The sequence below is a fragment of the Neopelma chrysocephalum genome, unplaced genomic scaffold (genome assembly GCF_003984885.1).
Source record: "Neopelma chrysocephalum unplaced genomic scaffold, ASM398488v2 Primary Assembly neopelma1_319, whole genome shotgun sequence".
Taxonomy (NCBI): domain Eukaryota; kingdom Metazoa; phylum Chordata; class Aves; order Passeriformes; family Pipridae; genus Neopelma; species Neopelma chrysocephalum.
In genome coordinates, this window is record NW_020897981.1 from 207435 (window position 1) to 225073 (window position 17639).

The window sequence follows — 17639 nt, forward strand, 5'->3', positions numbered from 1 at the left end:
ACTGAGCTGGGCGCTCCAACCCAATGACCACTAGAAGCACTACCAATTGTATCAGCCTCAACAGCAGCTGAACACAGAGGGTAGGAAAACATCTATTTTACTTCCTTTTCCTCAACTGTCTAATTTGTCTAGTATATTGTGTAGGTTGAAACTAGTTGGTAATAAACAATGGTAGTACATGGCACATCCATGTTTCTTTGCAAATGAGAATGTGGGTAAAAAAAGGTATTTCTTGCATTTTCCTGTTTTTTACAAAGATGTAGCAATACTTGTATTAACATTCTTACACTGATGGAGAGTACTTGGTTTTCTTTTTAAGAACATTTTTCCTTAAGTGGTTGTGCATGGAAAACAACGCCCCCGTTCTGACTCACCTTCGCTTGCTTCCCCTCCATGACGGCCACGCAGGAGTTGGTGGTGCCCAAATCAATCCCGATGACGGCCCCTTTAATGGCTTCTGAACTGCAAAGCACAGTGGGGTAAAATGAAATTACTGCTAAAGAGAAGAACTAGATAGTAAAAAAGCCTGCCAGCCCTGAAGACAGGACAAAAGCAATTTTCCAGCTGATGTTGAAGCAAATCCACGCTGCATCCTGACCTAAGGCATTCTCCAACTCTTACACTGGAATTTCATCTTGTGCCTCTGTTCTCAATCAGATCATTTATAGGTAAATCCTTGTTTGTTAGAATAAACATATAAAATATTCCTCTTCACCAAAATATACATATATACACATATTTATTTTCTCAACAACTCTTATGATTTTGACATAAAACAAAATCATAACTAATTTTGTCCCTACACAGACAGGACTTGTTTTGGGTTACTTTTGATCATAGTCACAGACTGGTTTGGGTTGGAAGGGACTTTAAAGCTCATCTCATTCCACCCCCTGCCATGGGCAGGGACACCTTCCACTAGCCCAGGTTGCTCCAAGCCCCGTCCAACCCGGCCTTGGACACTTCCAGGGATGGGGCAGCCACAGCTTCTCTGGGCAACTTTGATGTTTCAACTTGTTTGAAAACATCCACCTGCAGTCAAAATACTACTAAATAGATGGTATTTGTTTATTTATCATTGCTTAGCATGGGGAGAATGATCCACAATGATAAATTGCTCAGTCCATGTGGGGTTCTCTGAGCCAGAGCCAAAGCAAACCACCTTTTTGATCCTGAGGAGCAACAAGTTAATTTAACTCTGAAAAATGGGATTAAAAAAAATTGGAACCTCTTCCTCCTTTCTAGGAAGAGTGTATTAGCCCTTTTGAGGCTCAGAGAACCCTGAATCACAGCTTTGCCTTACAGAGCCATGCTCTGGGATGGGGAAGGCATTCTGCAGGCAGAGCAGGACTGTGTTTATCACCAGGACGTCATCTTCTCCCTCCCCAGGCTGCCAGTGGCTCTAACACCAGTTCCAGGAACAAAGCAGTGATCTTGGAATGTCCAACTGCTCAGGTTGTCTGCACCAAACAGAACCAGTTTTCCTAACACAGATTTCCCAGCCCATGTCCCAAATCAGCATCAGCCACAAATGTCTGACTAAGGCAAAACCAACTGCTACTCGTTTCCCATTATCTTGGAACAGGAAAAATAAGTGATTCAAATGCATGAGTTGTTTGAAATGAACTTTATCCCCAGAGCAATGGAGCCAGGCATCCCTCATTCCATGGCAGTGTAAAACAACTTGTTCCATCAGTGTTCAGGGTACTTTTTAGTTTGTTTGTTTTTAATCAAACAAATCTCAGCAATCCACATTTTGTGGGAGAAGGGAGAAAGAGCAGTTCTCAAAGTTCCCTTGGAGATAAAGAAACAGCCTCAGAAAAGTTCCACGCAGAGGTTCTAGTTTTATTTTGCTGGGTTTGCTCTGTTACTCCATCTCTGGCTACAACAATCAGTTCTGGTATCAGGAGGACAGTAAATATCAACATCAAGCAGCCAAACCCCAAACCCCAAGGAAATACTCACGCATATCTCCTGATGGAGGCTGCTCTGAGGACATTCTGACTGAGGCCATTCCAGAACGTCTGAAAACAGACACATTGACGGAAATTTAGTTTAAAACATCAAGTGGTCTTCAAACCAAGGCTTTCAGAGGCAAGCAGTGTCTGAAGCTACACTGTCCCACTACAGTGTTTATCTTTAAAAACTTGGGCGCAAACTAAGGAGGGATTTGAGAAAGAGTCAAATTGATTTAAAAAACCCCAATTACTGCACCAATTCATCTGCCATACCCCTGATTTCTATGACAGAACCGAGCATTTCCCTCATACAGGACAGCCTATGAATATGTTACCAGCCAAGAGACATTTCAGCAAGTCAACTCTGAACCTTCAGCTTCCAGTGAGCAGCAGCACCAGATAAACATTAACCCCATTTCTCAAGGCTTTGTGCCCGGTCAGCAACAAACGACCTCCTACATCCCTTGAGGGATCTGTGCTCCAGATTCTGCTGCACAGCTCCAGCATTTTGGCCACTCTGAGCCTTTCTGCAGTGGCCACCCCTCTGCACCTGTAAACCAGCATCCTGGAGGGCTCTGGGAGCTTTAGCCCTTGTTCTGTTTGAGAATGAGCTTTTAACAAGACATCTCAATACAAACAGGGACACCACAGGAATATTTTGTTCATTTTTCAGGACCTGTGACGCAGGCACAGCCCGTGGGTGGATGAGGCTGCTCAGGCCGGTGTTGTGGGATGTGCCATCCCCGTCTGTCCGTAAATCCCAGCGCGGTCCCCGCTCTCACCATCACTCGGAGGGTGAGGGACACGCCAATCCCACCACAAATTCACTTTATACAAAACAGACCCAGGCACGCGAACAGGTCCCTCTGCGCCCCCGGGGGCTGCTCCGCCCCGCGCCCACAGTGATAATTCCTGAATAAAACCTGAGCCCCTGAGGGGCCGCGGCCCGGGCCTGTCCTGGGGGGGATCGGGACTCGCCCTCGCCCCGCAATGTCCCCCGGCCCCCCTCTGTCTGTGCCCCAGTCACTCCAGGCCTCACAGCCCCGTAATGCCCCCAGAGCCTCCCCCGTCCCCTCTGATCCCCCGGTCCCCTGCAGCCCCCACAGCCGCTCCCGCTCTCCCAGTGTCCCACAGCCCGTTACTCCCGGCCCCCCCCCTAGGCCTGCCCGTCTCTCTCCCGCTCCCTCCGAGCCCTCCCGACCGCACAGCCCCGCGATGTCCCCGCAGCATCCCCTGCTGCCCCCCGGACACCCCGTCCTCGCTGATCCCGCCGCCGTCCCCGGTCCCGCCTCAGGCCATCCCGTCTCTCCCCCCCGGCCCCGCCGTGTCCCTCCGCGGTACCTGCGCGCGCGGGGCGGGGTGCGCGGGCCGGGCGCGCGCCCGGCGCAGGGGCAGTGTGGCGGCGCGGCTCGCGCTCAGCATGGCTGCACAGCCCGCGCGGACACGGACACGGCGCGCGGCGCTTCTGGAACCCTCCACACACGTGGGCCGCGGGGGGGCGAGAGGGCGCCGCAGGACCCACCGCCTCGGGCCGCCCCGCGGAACGCCCGAACCCGCCGCTCGCTCCGGGCGCGCTGCCGCCCCGCCGGCCGCCGCGACGCGGCTGCGTGCGGCCTCGGCGGCACCGACGGAGAGATCGCGGCGCCCGCTGAGGCGCGCCGGGGCGGGAGAGGGGCGGCGGAGCGGCGCGGGGCGCACAGGCGCGGCGCGGAGCAGCCCGGGTCCTACAGCGGGCGCGCGCTCAAGGTCGGCCAGGATAAAGCGCAGCGATTGCAGCGGCCTTGCGTCAGGGACGGCGCTGCACATGCGCGGGGAGCGCGGGGCGGTACCTGCGCGGGGTCTCACCCTACGCTCACCCCGCGCATGCGCCTTGCGGGGCGGGAGGGCCGGGAGGGGTCAGGGCGGGACCTTCAGAGCGGGAACGGGAAACAGGGAATGTGTGTGGGGAGAGGTGGGAAGAACAGCTCTGGGAGAAGGCCCTGGGGTACAACCAGCTGTCCCTGCCCAGCCGCGTGTCCTGGGGGCATCAGGAAGAGCATTGGAGCAGGGCAGGGAGGGGATCCTGCCCCTCTGCCCAGCCCTGGGCAGGCACATCTGCAGGGCTGGGCCCAGCTCGGGCTCCTCAGCACAGCAGGGCCAGGGAGCTCCTGCAGCGGGGCCAGCGCAGGCTGCGGAGATGCCCAAGGGATGGAGCAGCTCTGGGAGCAGCAAAGGCTGAGGGAGCTGGGGCTGTTCAGCCTCCAGAGCAGAGCCTGAGAGGGGCCCTCCCCAGGGGGTGTCAGGGGCTGCAGGGAGGGGGCAGAGGCTGGAGCAGGCTCTGCTCGGGGGGGCCCAGCAATGGCCCAGGAGGAACGGGCAGGAACTGATGCCCGGGAAGTTGCAGCTGGACAGGAGGAAGAACTTCTTGGCTGGGCAGTGACTGAGCCCTGGAGAGAGAGCAGAGAGGGGGTGGAGTCTCCTGACTGGGGATCTTGCAGAGCTGTGTGGACACAATCCTGTGCCATGTGCTCTGGGATGGCCCTGCTAGAGCAGGAGGTGGGACCAGATGAGCCACTGTGGTCCCTTCCAACCTGAACCACTCTGTGATGCTGGGAAATGGCCTTATACTGAGACAGAGGAGTTTCAGATTAGATATTGGGAAGAATTTCTCCACTGCAAGGGTGGTCAGGCACTGGAAGGGGCTGCCCAGGGAGGGGGTGGAGTCATCATCCCTGGAGGTGTTCAGGAGCTATCTGGATCTGGGTGATAGGTCAGTGGTTCCAATGGGTACATGGTTGGACTGGATAATCTCCAAAGTCTCTTTCAACCTTGATGATTCTGTGCTTTGGCTAAAAATACTCCCAGGGCTCAGGAATGTGGGTCAAGGGCATCTGTGAGGCCTTTCCCTGCAGGGGCTGAGCCCTAACACAGCTCCTGGCAATGCCAGAGGCACAGCAGAAGAAAAGGTGTGTCAGTTTGGTACTCTCTGACTGAGCACATCCTTGTCTCCATCCCAGTTGTGATGGTTTAATGCCCTTTTCCCAAAGGCGTGTTCAGCCTAACAGCTGGAACCTGAAAGCCTGGAGTCCAGCTCTGGTGCTCCAACTGCTCCCAGTTTCACACAGCTGGCTGCCTCTGGGTTTGTCAGGGACTCCCACATGGCACATGGAGCTCATCATCCCACCCCACACGTGAGCTGTGGCTGCAGGTTTCCCTGTGCTCGGGTTTGGGATGTGCCCCTGGGCTGGCGCTGGGTTGCCAGGACAGGGAATCATAGAATGTTACAGGGTTCAAATAGACCTTAGATCATCCAGTTCCCACCCCCTGCCATGGGCAGGGACACCTTCCACTAGCCCAGGTTGCTCCAAGCCCCGTCCAACCTGGCCTTGGACACTTTCAGTGTTGGCACATCCGCAGCCTCCCTGGGCAGCCTGTGCCAGTGTCTCACCACCCTCACAGGAGAGGATTTCTTCCTAATGTCTTGTCCTAGTTAGAGCAGCCAGGAGCAGTTCATCACTGTGTGGGTGTAACCCAGACTGTGCATTCTATACCCTCAATGTCATTTCCCAGGATCTGTTAACAACAGACCATTTGCACCAGCTGCCCAGAGCACACCTGGCCCCTCAGGCTGTAGTTATGGGTGATGTTAACTCCCCTCCAGGGAGTCATTAGCACCTCCACACCCAGCCTGAGGGGTCATGTCTGCTAACAGGCCATCAAGGATTCCAAAAATATCTCACGACTCACAACCACCCATTGTGGAACTCCCTGCCCTGGGGGAGGTGCTGGGCATTCCCACTCGAACCTGAGGGTGTATAATCTTGGGGTCTTGGGACTTCTGGCCCCATTCGTTGGATCCAGAGGAGGAGCACAACCTCAACTGGACTGCAACCACCACTCTCAACCAGCCTGAGACCACCACTTTTAACCGGACTGCAACCAGCACTCTTGACCAGACTGTGACCATCACTCGCACCAACAGGTTTTTTTTCCCTCTCCTTTTACTTTTGGACTCAGGGGACCATGAGGAGCTCAGTGCAGGTGCCAACGAACACTACTCTGTTCGTGCCCCAGGGTGCTGGGTTATACATCTGGGCTTTGTAGGTTAAAACCAATTGTTTGTCTATATAATTGTATTTATTCTATTATTTTTATTAAATTGTAACTCTGACTTATAACCTCTTTCCAGTTGGGTTCATTTCTCCTGCCAGTTTACCTTTAAACCAGCACATGTCTAACCTAAGTTTCCCCTCTTTCAGTTTGAATCCAACCCCCTTGTCCTGTCTCTCCAGTTCCTGATGCAGAGTCCCTCCCGAGCTTCCTTGTAGCCCCTTCAGACACTGGCAGGTGCTCTGAGGTCTCCACACAACCTTCTCCCCTCCAGGCTGAGCAGCCCCAGCTCTCCCAGCCTGTCCCCACAGGGGAGGTGCTCCAGTCCCCTCAGCAACTCCATGACCTCCTCTGGGTTTGCTCCAGCAGTTCTGTGTCCATCTCTTGTCAGGGACAGCAGAACTGTACCCAGCACTCCAGGGATGGCCCTGCCTGGTGCTGCCTGAGCGGGTTCATCCCACGGGGTCAGTCCCAGCCGGTGTAACTGGGCAGGACCAGCGCTCTCCCGTGACCACCGGAGTGTTCCCACGTGGCTCACAGCGGCCTGACCTCATCCCACCTTTGCCTGTGTAAATACGAGTCCTGTCCGGGCCAGCCCCGATCCCGCAGGGTGGGAGGGTGCCAGTGCCGGTGCCAGGCTCTCCCCTCGCCAGGCAGGGGCAGCAGCCGGCCGTGCTTGCGCTGCTTCCCGGCGGCTCCTCTGAGCCACAGCCCGGAGAGTGACAGCTTCATTCCCTCACTGACAGCTCCCGGCGAGGCAGCGATTCAAGCGCTGGGAGCTCTCCGGGAGCTCTGTCCGTCCCCTTCCAGGTGAGCAGGGTGGGTGTCCCATCCCGCACTGAGCCCCTCAGGACAGGAGCAGCTCAGCTGCCAACAGAGCAACAGGCAAATGTTTCAGCAGTCTCTGCAGATATAGTAAAAAGAGGAGAAAAAAAATAATCTCCTGCTCTGGAGGTCACAAAATTCCGCCCCCCCCGGCTGTTTCTAAGTCAGATGTGACCTGCAGTGTCCCTGGGCACAGCACCCTGGGGTCTGGCTGGCTCTGGGTGTCAGTGCCCATGTGTCCACGCTCCAGGCAGCAGGTCCCTCTGGACCCCCCAGTAAAGGCCAGCACACAACTCCAGCCTCCACTCCTGCAGTGCAGGAAGCTCACCTGCTCACCAAGAGCCACAGCTTTGGCCTTCAGATGGCCCTTAGCTCTTGCCCTCAACTGCACCACTTGTGATGTCCTCTGCTCTCCCCCCTCTTCCCTCACACTGATCCCTCAGGACCCACCTGCCCCATGTTCCCCTCTGCTGCCCACGTTGTGCCCACAGCCCATAGTGCTGGCAAAGCCCCCCGTGGTGGCAGTGGGCTGACACACAGGGCACCCCCTGCAAGAGCTCCAGAGCTTCCACTCACTGCCTTTGGTGACCCAGAGAATGCTCTGCAGCAGGAGGATCAGCTCCCAAGCCTTCCAAGAGAAAGGGGGAAATCTGTGAGGGGCTGGCAGGAAGGGGACTGCAGGGCAAGGCAATGAGGTTCCTCTGGGACAATCCACAGCAAGGACAGGCACCAGCCACCTGCAGCAGGGCACAGGCACAGCGACACAGACAGAGGAGCTGCCCTGGGGGGCTCAATTAATTTTACTCCCCATTAAGTGTTGCAGACACAGGGCTGCTTTGCAGCACTGCAGAGGCTGGTCTGCCAGCAGGGCAGCCCTTTGGAGGGTGCAAAGGCAGGGTTCCATGGGGATGTCCTGTCCACACTCCCACAGGGATCCACACTGGAGCATTTACTTGACTGCATGAGCAGAGTGGGGCTGTAAGTCCTTTCCTACAAAGCCTCAAACCACTTGGCTGCATTTGTCAGCTCCATGGGCATCTGTCTCAGAAGGATGTCACTGCAAATGACAAAATTGCAAGGAGTTCCACAGTTTTCAGTGGAAGAAGCACATCAGAGGCATCTGATGATCCGGGGCTGCTGGCAGCACGACAAGGCCTGCAGGGAGCTCCACGTTAACTCCTCCACCTTCACTGTTCCCCACGCGCAGGGATTTGAGGGCAGCTCCTGCTCTCTGGCTCCCAGGGGCATTGGGGTTACCCTGAGCCATCACTGTGTGATTTTAGGTGACTGGGTGTGAAAAGGCTCGTCAAGGCAGCTGCCAAAACAGCCACACTTCAGCTGCTTTCCTGCTCACTGAAGGGGAGTCTAATGGAAAAAGCAGTGATGGATCAAACACAGCACGACATCAGTCTGCTCCCTGAGCCAGGCTGGATCACAGAGCCCCATCATGCTTTGTGCAGGAGGGGAGAGCCCTGTTGGAATCCAGGGTTCTCCTCAAATGCTTACTGAAGGGCTGGCTGGGGGAGGGTGGGCTGCAGTGGGAAGGGCAAAAATAAGCCCACTGCAGGGGTGGGAAGGATGCAGCTGTTTGACTCGGGTATTTAACAGTTCATATGTTCCAGTGTTGTGATGAACCACCAGTCAGATGCTTGGCCAGGTGATCATCTCAGGGGGAATCACAACAGGAACAGGAGGGTTTGGGGTGGGCATTCAACAGAGCTAGGCAACCCCACAGCATCCTTCTAAGCTTCCCTTGTGCCACCTCTGTGATTCCAGTGGAGCTGGCAACAAGCATCAGCCTGTAGAGTAAGAAAATAAATCAGAAAGCAGCTCAGAGGCAGCAAGCAGGCAGTTGTGAGGGCTGCCTGCCAGTCTGCCAGAGCTCACCAGACCTTCTTCCTACAGAGCAGGTGGCAGAGACCTGTCCCTCAGCTGAGGATGCAGCTGACTGGAGGGAGAGCAAACCACACCTGACCCCTACTCAACTGCAGCTGCCATAACAAGGATCCAAGGTGCCTCCAGGAACCACAATAATGAGGGCAATTAGTGCACTACAAATGAAAACTTCCAATTGCTGCACTCTGCAGATTTTTTTTGTTACCCTGATCTGAAGCAGCTGAGGTACAAAGACTGGTTTTGGGAAAGCTCTGAAGGCTGGTCTCAGCCCTGCTGAGAGGATGGGCTGGCTTGAAGGTCACCCATAGCCAAGCTGTGGGAAGGCTGTCAGGGCTCAGCCAGCCAACCTTGTGGGCAGGGGAGGCCCTGGGGGCCCCTCCATTGGGGGTACACCTTGATGTGCATTGGCACAAGTCTCCCCTTTGCCCAGCAGGGCTGGATTCATCTACTTTCCCTGGCTCACAGTGGGATTTTCCAGCACACACCAGCCCTGTGCTCTGGCATCTCACGTACCCTGCACCATCCCAGCACGAGACCCAAACACATCCCTCTTTCTGCTTCCCAATGGCTTTGGAAGGATCACTGCCCTGTGACACACGTGCCTCTGCTGGCACTAATCAATCCCTCACTGCTGGCCTCCTGTCCTCCCCACTCTTTCTGCCCTCTCTGGCATTTGCAGAATCACCACATGTACAGCTGGGGGAAGTTGGACTGCTCTGTGCTCCCTCCTCCAGGCCATCACGAGGGTGTGTTACCACACCATTAATTCCCTCTGAGCTGGTTCCTTGCAGTGCCTGTTGCCTGCTATCCTTTGACCTGTGCTGGTTTAATCTGCTCTCTGAGTTTCCACCCAGCAAGAACCATCACACTCCCCCTTCCCGATGCAGGTTGGAGGATGCAAAACTCCCCAGCCAGCGCATAAGTCCCGAGGCAGCGTCTTTGCCTTTTGAGCAAAAATGCAGCTTTTTGTTCTGGGAACAATATAAATCACTCCATTGATACATACCCGCTGTTCCTTTTGTTATTTCCTACGTACCTGTCCTTCCCTTTGTGAGCTGCAGCGCCGGGAGCCTCGGCAGCTCCTCTGTGCAAACACTTTGCTTTGTGCTCCCTGTCTGAAGGCAGAGCCAGGAGAGAAAGGCTCTTCCCTGCCTGGCAGGGCCTGTGCCAGGAAGCTCCTGTTGGATCAGCTGCTGCCAACACACCCGGCCCAGGTAGAGCCTGTGATTTATTTAATATGTGCAGTTACAATAATTGCATTTTGAAATCAGCCTCATGAGACAGGCATGAACAAAGGGGTAACATTTGGAGGAGAAGAATTCCCGGTTTGTGCTCAGACAGAAGAAATTCTCCTTCTCTGCTACCTTGGCAGTAAAACAATGAGAGAGGAAAACATAAAATCATTCACGTTCCTGACTCCCTCCCCTCCAGCAGCACCAAGATATATTTTGAAAAGCTTCAGTGAAGGCTTTTACTGCAGAAAATAAACAGTGAATTGTGTCCCCCCAAACAGCAGGAGAAACACCCTGACTGCCTCCAGCCTCAGCTCCTCACCTCCAGCGGAGCTTTCCCACTTGACCAAGCCACACCACAGCCATGTTTGGCACAAGCCAACCCCTTCACTGCTGAAGGGAAACACATCCAGGACCTCCACAACTTGATTTCTGGGAGCTCCTGCAGTCCCTGCTTACCTGGGGGCAGGGGGTGCTTGGCTGTGGGAACTGGGATTGCTGGAGCCCCCTTGCCCTTCCCCAAGCCACTTCCCTGCACTGCCAACAGCAGGCCAGGGATGGAAGCAACTTAATTGGATTTAAGTAGCGCTGCAGCCAATTAGGGACCCAAAGTCCTGACATATGTTTTTCTCCTGCAGGAGAGGCCAAAACCCCTGGGTGTAATTAGCACCTGGCTCAGGGCTGAGGGGCAGCTCAGGTGCTCTGAACTGCTGCTCCCAGATCACCTCCCTTCCTTCAGGAGGAGGAGGCTCTGCTGAGGTTCTGGGAAGGTGCTGCCTGGCAGGATCAGGTACCCACACGTGGCTGCCCTACTGTGTAGGAGCCTGAAGTCCCCACTGCACTCTTGTCCTGCCTGTGACCCACCAGGAGCAGCCTGGGGCTGGTGGGGCCAGTGGGCATCACACCCTGACCCTGAGCAACGATGTCCCTGCCCTGCTGTCCCTGCAGGGTCCCAGCCCTGCTGCAGCAACCACTCCACAGACACAGGTCCAGGAGCCTGGGGACAGCACAGACGCCCCCGGCCAGTCTGTGGGAGCCCCACACGAGGCAGGACAGCGAAGGAAGAGGTGTCTGTGTCCTATGGTGCCCTGGGCATGCAAGGGGAACCCTGGGCTGTGGCTTTTCCAGCTCTCAGCAGCAACCAGAGAGCTCTGACAGCCCCCAACAGCACTGCCGAGCAAACAGTCTGCTCTCTGGGTATATTTTTAAAGCAAATGAGGAAACGAGGACACACAAACCACGACTCACTCAAACTCCTGTGGTTGATTGGGGTAAATTCTGCCCTGAGGTGTTTTCTCCTTGGATCATGTCACTCTGTTTCAGTCCATCAGCCCTGCCTTTCAAACAGCCTTTCCAACGCTCTCTGACCTGCAGAGAGGGAACCAGCTGCAGCCTGGGCTCACGTGTTTGTTGCCTCACTCCTTTCTGGGGGCCATGAGCCCCATCCCTGACCATGAGCCACATGTTGGCCTCTTCCAGAACAAAACCCTTCCCTCCCTGAAGCCAGGAATCTGTGTCCTTGGGTGAGAAAGATCAGAAAGGGACAAGGTGGGGAAAAATACGAGCAGTGAGCTCAACACCAAGCGTGTGATTTCCATGGAGGCACCTCGGATGCTTCCTATCCCTGTGTTTTTTTGGAGGGAGGGCACAGTTTAGTGTATTGATTCACATGACCTCCACCATTAATCTTTGCAAGGTTGGTTTGGTTTTTTTTTAATTCCTCCAAGAGAACAGGCAATTTTAGCCACAGCAGCATTCTGGGGGGAGGGAGAGGGACGTGGACAGCTTTGAAGGTACCCAGCTCAAAGCCCGAGTTACTCTCCCTGCTTTTCCCTCACCAACCTCAGCTGCAAGAACACATAAATTGTGTGTCATAGCTGCCTTTTCATCTGTCCCAGGAGTTATAGACTGCACACATAAGACAATTCATGTTCCTCTGCATAATGAGGTGAGTTTTATAAATCATAAATCTTCACTTAATATGCAGGTGGTGTTTGCTGCCAGGTTTAGGAAAACTGATGCAGTTGCCAAGTTCATGAATGTCATAAATCATTCATGCTAAGGTAGTCTGCAATTGCTCAGTCCTTTGAGACAGACCAATTTCAAGGTGGTTGTTTAACACACAAACACGATCTTCATTGATTGTTTATACAAATATATATTTTCATTAAGTTTTTCCCTCTCCATTTTTTTTTTCCTTCTTTAGGTGCCAAGAGCGGTGCCCTGAAAAGTCCCCGCTAGTGGCTTCTCTCCAGCTTCAGAATTCCATCAGAAATCCATTACCAAATGCATAAAAATCCATGGATTTGTAATAAAAAGAGCCTCCTAAAGCTCAGAAAACAGCCTGGATGTCTCAATAAATCTCGATGCATGTGATTAAAGCAAACAGAGTGAGAGAGCGTGCTCAATTCGTCACAGGGTCATTTTGGACACACAGTATTTTCTGCAAAATTGCCATTAATTAAAGGTGTGCTGATCCCAGCAGAGTTTTCATCACCACTCCAACAGTAGCTGCTGTGTGCACAGGAGCAGGTAATGCACTTCCCATGGAGAATACCTTGTGTGCTTCTGGATTTAGCTTAGCCTACACACCCAGAGCTTGCTGGGTGCTCTGCAGCCCCCTGGGATGTGCAAGATTCCGTGGGAAGTCTCGTGGGAAAGCATCTTTCCTGGGAGATCTGCAATTTTTAGTGGGGTGGAAAATTGGAGCTGTGTAAATCTTGCGAGTATCTGGGAAGAACCTTCCCACAGTGTTAATCCCGAGGGGCTGAACAAGGATAAACCTGCCCAGGGCTGTGGGAAGGATCACTCTGCTTGCAGATATTCTTCATGGCCTCATGTCTCCCAAGCCCAAACTTCCTCAGGAGCTCTCAGCTCTTGGTCTTTGTGCCTCATCTTCCTCTCCCACCATCTCCTGGTCTTTGCATTTTGCTTTCTGGTTTTGTATGACCCCATTATTTCTAGGCTGGTCTTAGAAGGTGGAAGCTCTGTCCTATCTCCAAGTGTTCAGGGTCATCCAGGGAGGGTTGTCACCTCCCCTGCAGAAGCAGGACCTTGGATTATCAAAGCCTCTCACTTCCCACCAGATTTACATCTTGGAGAGATCCAAACAAACAAGGCACAGTACTACCAGACAGAGTAGTAAATCAAAAAGTGTTCAGGCTCAGTGTCACCCAGCGCTTGAGAGGGTCTGATATTGAACTCCACATTAATTTTGAGTGGATCTGAGAAAACTGCGTGGGTGAAAAAAGGCAGAAAATTTTGACTGCTGTTCTATCTTCCATCATCCTTTTCCAGCATAATTAACTCATCACAAATAATTCAGGCACTGAGCTCTTTCTCTTCATTATCCCTGCGATCAGCCAACAAGTGCTGAAGTTTCTCAGGTTTGTTCCTTGTTCCAAACTACTCAAGGAATAATTATTGCTATTAACTCCCCAGCTGCAGGTTGTTCCTCAGCATCTCACTGTAAGTGTGTGCCAGCCAGAACTGGAGATCTGGGCCAGACTGGTTAGTTCTGGGCAGATGTGAAGGTCTCCTCCCTTGATTTGATGAGCATGAAACCTGGAAAAGATGACTTAAAATCCGACTTGCTGCTAATCTGGCACTGGACTGGCTCCCAGCCTGCCCTGAGATTTCTGTGATTTCAGTGTTATTCCTCCCAAATCTTCACCGGTCTCGTGGTTCTCAGGGCAGGATCAGATTGGTGAAGGATCCCGGTTTTATTACGCTCCTGCCTGTAAACCAGTTCTCCAGGATATGAATGAAAACTCAGCCCTGGGCATAGGCACTGCCAAAGGGATCATCCCTCTCCATTCCAGCAGCTCCAAGGTTTCCACCTCCTCCCTGCGAGGTGCCCTCCAGAGAAACCTTTTTCTGACTCGAGCAGCAGCTGGTGCTGCCCAGCGGTTCGGGGCTGAGATCAAACCTCGGTGACTCTCCAGATCTACAGGACCTTCACTGCTGGAACTCTTCCCTCTGGGAGTGTTGATGTTCTCGAGGCTGAGCTGGGGTTGAGCCGTTCCTCACACTGCTGGAGGAGCTCTGCCCTGCACAGGGTAACATCTCCTGGGACTGGTAATCGGGGATCCGGGATGTCAGAGAGGGAAAGCTGAGAGCCCACCAGGAATTATTATAACAGAGTAACCTTGCAGGCAAGAATGTGAGCTCACCAAAATCCAGAGATGTTGTTCCCACCCCGTTTGCAAAGGGAAGAAGCTTTTGGGGTGGTTTCTTTAAGGATGCAGAGGGAGGACTCAAACCTTCCTTTGATTGTTCCTCCAGGTCAAAAACTAGAGACATGGATGATATCTCTGTACAAAACACTGCTGCCTGCTCACTCAGGGGCAGCCCCCAGGGACAGGACAGGGAACGAGAAAATGCAGATAGAATTGGGAAAGAGAGGAAAAAGTTAAAAAAGTCAGATGAAAACAGGGAAGAGAAGAGCTGCAAGGTCCTGCTCCCTCGGGTCCCTGCTGTCAAGGTGGCATCCAGGCAGGCACAGCAAACTGGATGGGGCTCCCACACGGGATATGATGAATAGGAAACTGCATTTTCCCAAAATATTTTGAGTTAATTACAGGAAACTTTTCTACGGCCTGGGGAGTAGCACACACTCAGTGGGGTAAAGGGGGCTTCCCTGTGTGCTGGCTGAGGTGGGAGGCTCCGAGGAGCACTCCTGGACCCCAGGGGTGGAGGTGCTGGGTGCCAGGGACAGGGACATTCCTGGCAGGAAGGACAGGGCCACCCCTGGCAGGCAGGCTCCCAGCAGCCAACATGCAGCAGCACTTTCTGCCTTCCCTCCCATCCCTTTTGTCCATGTCCTACTTCTTCAAAGCTCCTGACCACCCCAGCTCCCTTTTCTCCCTCTCCTTTCTCCAAAGAGTGTGACATTATCACCATCTGTAAAACTGCCAAACAAGCGACTTGCCTTTGCATTTCCCTGCAGGGCTGCACTTCAATTAAAAGCTTTTCTTGATGCTTTAACTTTCACCTCACTTAATTGAGGTTCCTTTTCCCAGCCTCCTCCTCCTTTTTAATGAGAGGCTAAAATGCCAGTTCACAGAGTTTGCAACGGGCAGTGCCGGCAACCGCCCAATGTTTGGAGGACAAAGGCTGCCAAAGCCAGGCCTGGCCAAGTGTCATCCAGCCTGGGAGCAAAAGCCAGGGGGAAAATATAGGATCCAGGACACATATCGAGCGATTCTGCCCTGGGTTCGTGCTCCTGGGCTCCCTCAGTCAGCACTTCAGCAGCAGCGCTGCTCTTTCCCTGTTGGAAACGCAGGGCAGGGAAGGGGCGATGGAGGCCGGGCAGGCACAGCCAGATGTGCTGCTTGGTCCAAATCTCCCCTCTGGGAGCACCACTGCAGCACCACCACTCCCAAATATTTTAGAAGCAGGAGCTGGGTTAAGTGTAGTGAAAAAAAAAAAAAAGGCTGTACGTCCTCTTTAATTTGCCTGCTAATTTATGAGCAGGTAAGCTGCTCCCCTGCCAAGCTTTTCTTCGCAGAAAAAGAGGTTAGAAACACTTCATAAAAAATATTGAGCACTTCACAAATTCTGCAAGTCCTTCTTGTGCAGGGATGGGGATAATTTTCTGCGAATTACTCATTTTTAAAAAAAGATGGTATGTGTTCAAGCAAAGCAACCACACGCCTTTATTTTATGTCCAACCTCGGCTGAGTTCGGGAGATTCCGATTAGGTGCAGTCAGAGCTGCTCATTTGTGAAAACCAATCTTCTTAGGAAATAATGAATTGGAAGCTTTCACGGGAATTACCCTCATGCTGCTGGGAGCTGGGGAGGATAACAGCGATCACAGAGCTCTGCAGGTCGGTCCCTGCCCGTGCCTCTCCTGGCCCTGCTGTGCTGGTTCCTGCCCGTGGCCCCAAGTTGCTGGGGATGCAGCAACTCTGGACTGGGATGCACAGGAGCTTTTGGGGTTCATTGCAAAGGGTTTCCTTGCTCCAGGACTGATCCTTTCTTCAGGCATATCCCCTTGGTGCATCACCTTGCTACAGAAGGCCCCCCAGCTCCTCCGCAGAGCTGCTGTGCTCACTGAGCTGCTCACGTCCAGGTGGTGCCAGATGTCCTTGAAACGCTGCCAAAAGAAGGGACAAATGTCTGCAAAATCACTCATCTCTTGCTGTCCCAACCATTTTATTTCTTCCCTCATACTGGAGGAAACTGGCTTGTAAAAGCTCAGACCCTCCTTGCAGCTCTCCAGCAGTTTTAAACCCGAACCACAACTTCAGGTGTAGGTTTTATTTCTGGTCTTGGAACAGTGCAAGGATTTCTGATCACAGGTGATTGGTTGTCTCTAAAAATCATTCATTTGCACCATTCCATCGCCTTACAGAGCCATGGTGTGGGATTTGGGAAGGAAGAGCAGGAGCTGGAGCAGAAGGGCCACTCAGAGCCCAGCAAGCCTGTCTTGGAGCCTCACAGATGGGGGAGCAGACGCTGCCACGAGGGGAGAGCGCGAGAGCTCTTGGATGGGAGCGAATGAAGCGAGGACAGCAGGGCTGGGGGAGAGCACAGGAGCTACAGCCAGAGGCAGGGCTTCCCAGCCTGGAGGGCTGGAGGCTGCCCACAGGGAGCCAGCACATGGGAACACTTACAAGCCAGTGCAAAGCCACAGGCAAGACAGAGAGAGGAGCTTGGCACCCGGCTCATCCGCGGGCGTGGGGATGGGAACACACGGCTAAAGCTTTGGGTAAATTCTGCAGGAGGTGCACGTCTATTTTTGTAGACAATAATTTTGGTTAACAGACAGGAAATCAGTTTTATAGGGGCTTTTAGGAGGACGTCTGCCAGCACGAATAAACGAGCACTCCTGCCTGGCTCTGGGGACAGGCTGGGAACGGGGCTGGGGGCAGAGAGAGCCTCGGAGGGCTCAGCGTGTGCCCAGCACCGCGTGTCCACCTCCCCCTGCTCCATGGGGGCTCGAAGCTTGGTGAGCACCAGAGCCACTGAGAAAAATGCTGTTTTACCCTTTACAGATCATTTAATGCTCTAATGAGATGCCTTAAAAATACAAACGAGCCGCCTGATACGGCGGGATGAAAACCTGTCTCCATGGCAGTGATTTTCCTGAAGATGCTTTTCATCTCTGGCTGCTGGAAGCTTCGACGTAAAAATTTATCGTGCGCCCTCCCCTAATAAAATGTGATGGTTTTACTGTATTTTTTATATAAATGTACATTTAGTTGTGAATTATACCAAGAAGCAGGCGCTAGCTTTGGTTGAGCCTGCGACACGCAGCATAAATCACGGCTCCCTAGCAACTTCCCAGGACCACAGTCTTCTGCCTAAGGGTGGGAGTAACTTCTATTGACTTCAGTGAAAGTTTCTGGTATCCTGCAGTGAGAGAATAGGTCCCCAGAGACTCATTTGCTGTTGATTAAAAGCAAGAGACTAATGGCACAGGGCACCACGGTGCAGCCGAGCACTGTGTCGCTTCCCCCACACCGCTGCTCCGCCTCGAAGCCCAGCCCTGCTGCTCCTGGGAGCCCCAAAGCTCTCTGAAATGCATCCTGCTTCTGACCCAGAAACTGCTTGTTTCAGCTGTTATCCCCTCCAACAGCGCCCAGTGTCACCCCAGTGCTCCCAGTTACCCTGCACTGGGCTGGTCTCCGTGT

At 53.4% G+C, this 17639-nt stretch overlaps 1 protein-coding gene across 2 annotated transcripts in view; it reads right to left on the minus strand.

The window, feature by feature from the left end:
• HSPA9 (heat shock protein family A (Hsp70) member 9) overlaps window positions 1–3395 on the minus strand; it is a 23060-nt gene extending 19665 nt beyond the window's left edge. Inside the window, exons 1-3 of one of the 2 annotated variants that reach the window (XM_027705088.1) lie at window positions 3300–3395; window positions 1966–2024; window positions 375–462 (exon numbers count right to left, since the gene is read on the minus strand). In XM_027705088.1, the coding sequence (XP_027560889.1) occupies window positions 375–462; window positions 1966–2024; window positions 3300–3380 (228 nt within the window). In that variant the 5' untranslated portion in view covers window positions 3381–3395. Of the gene's footprint in view, window positions 1–374; window positions 463–1965; window positions 2025–3164; window positions 3204–3299 lie in introns of those variants that run through there. The other variant, XM_027705089.1, reaches the window with a different exon arrangement.
• Between the last annotated feature and the right edge of the window lie 14244 nt (window positions 3396–17639).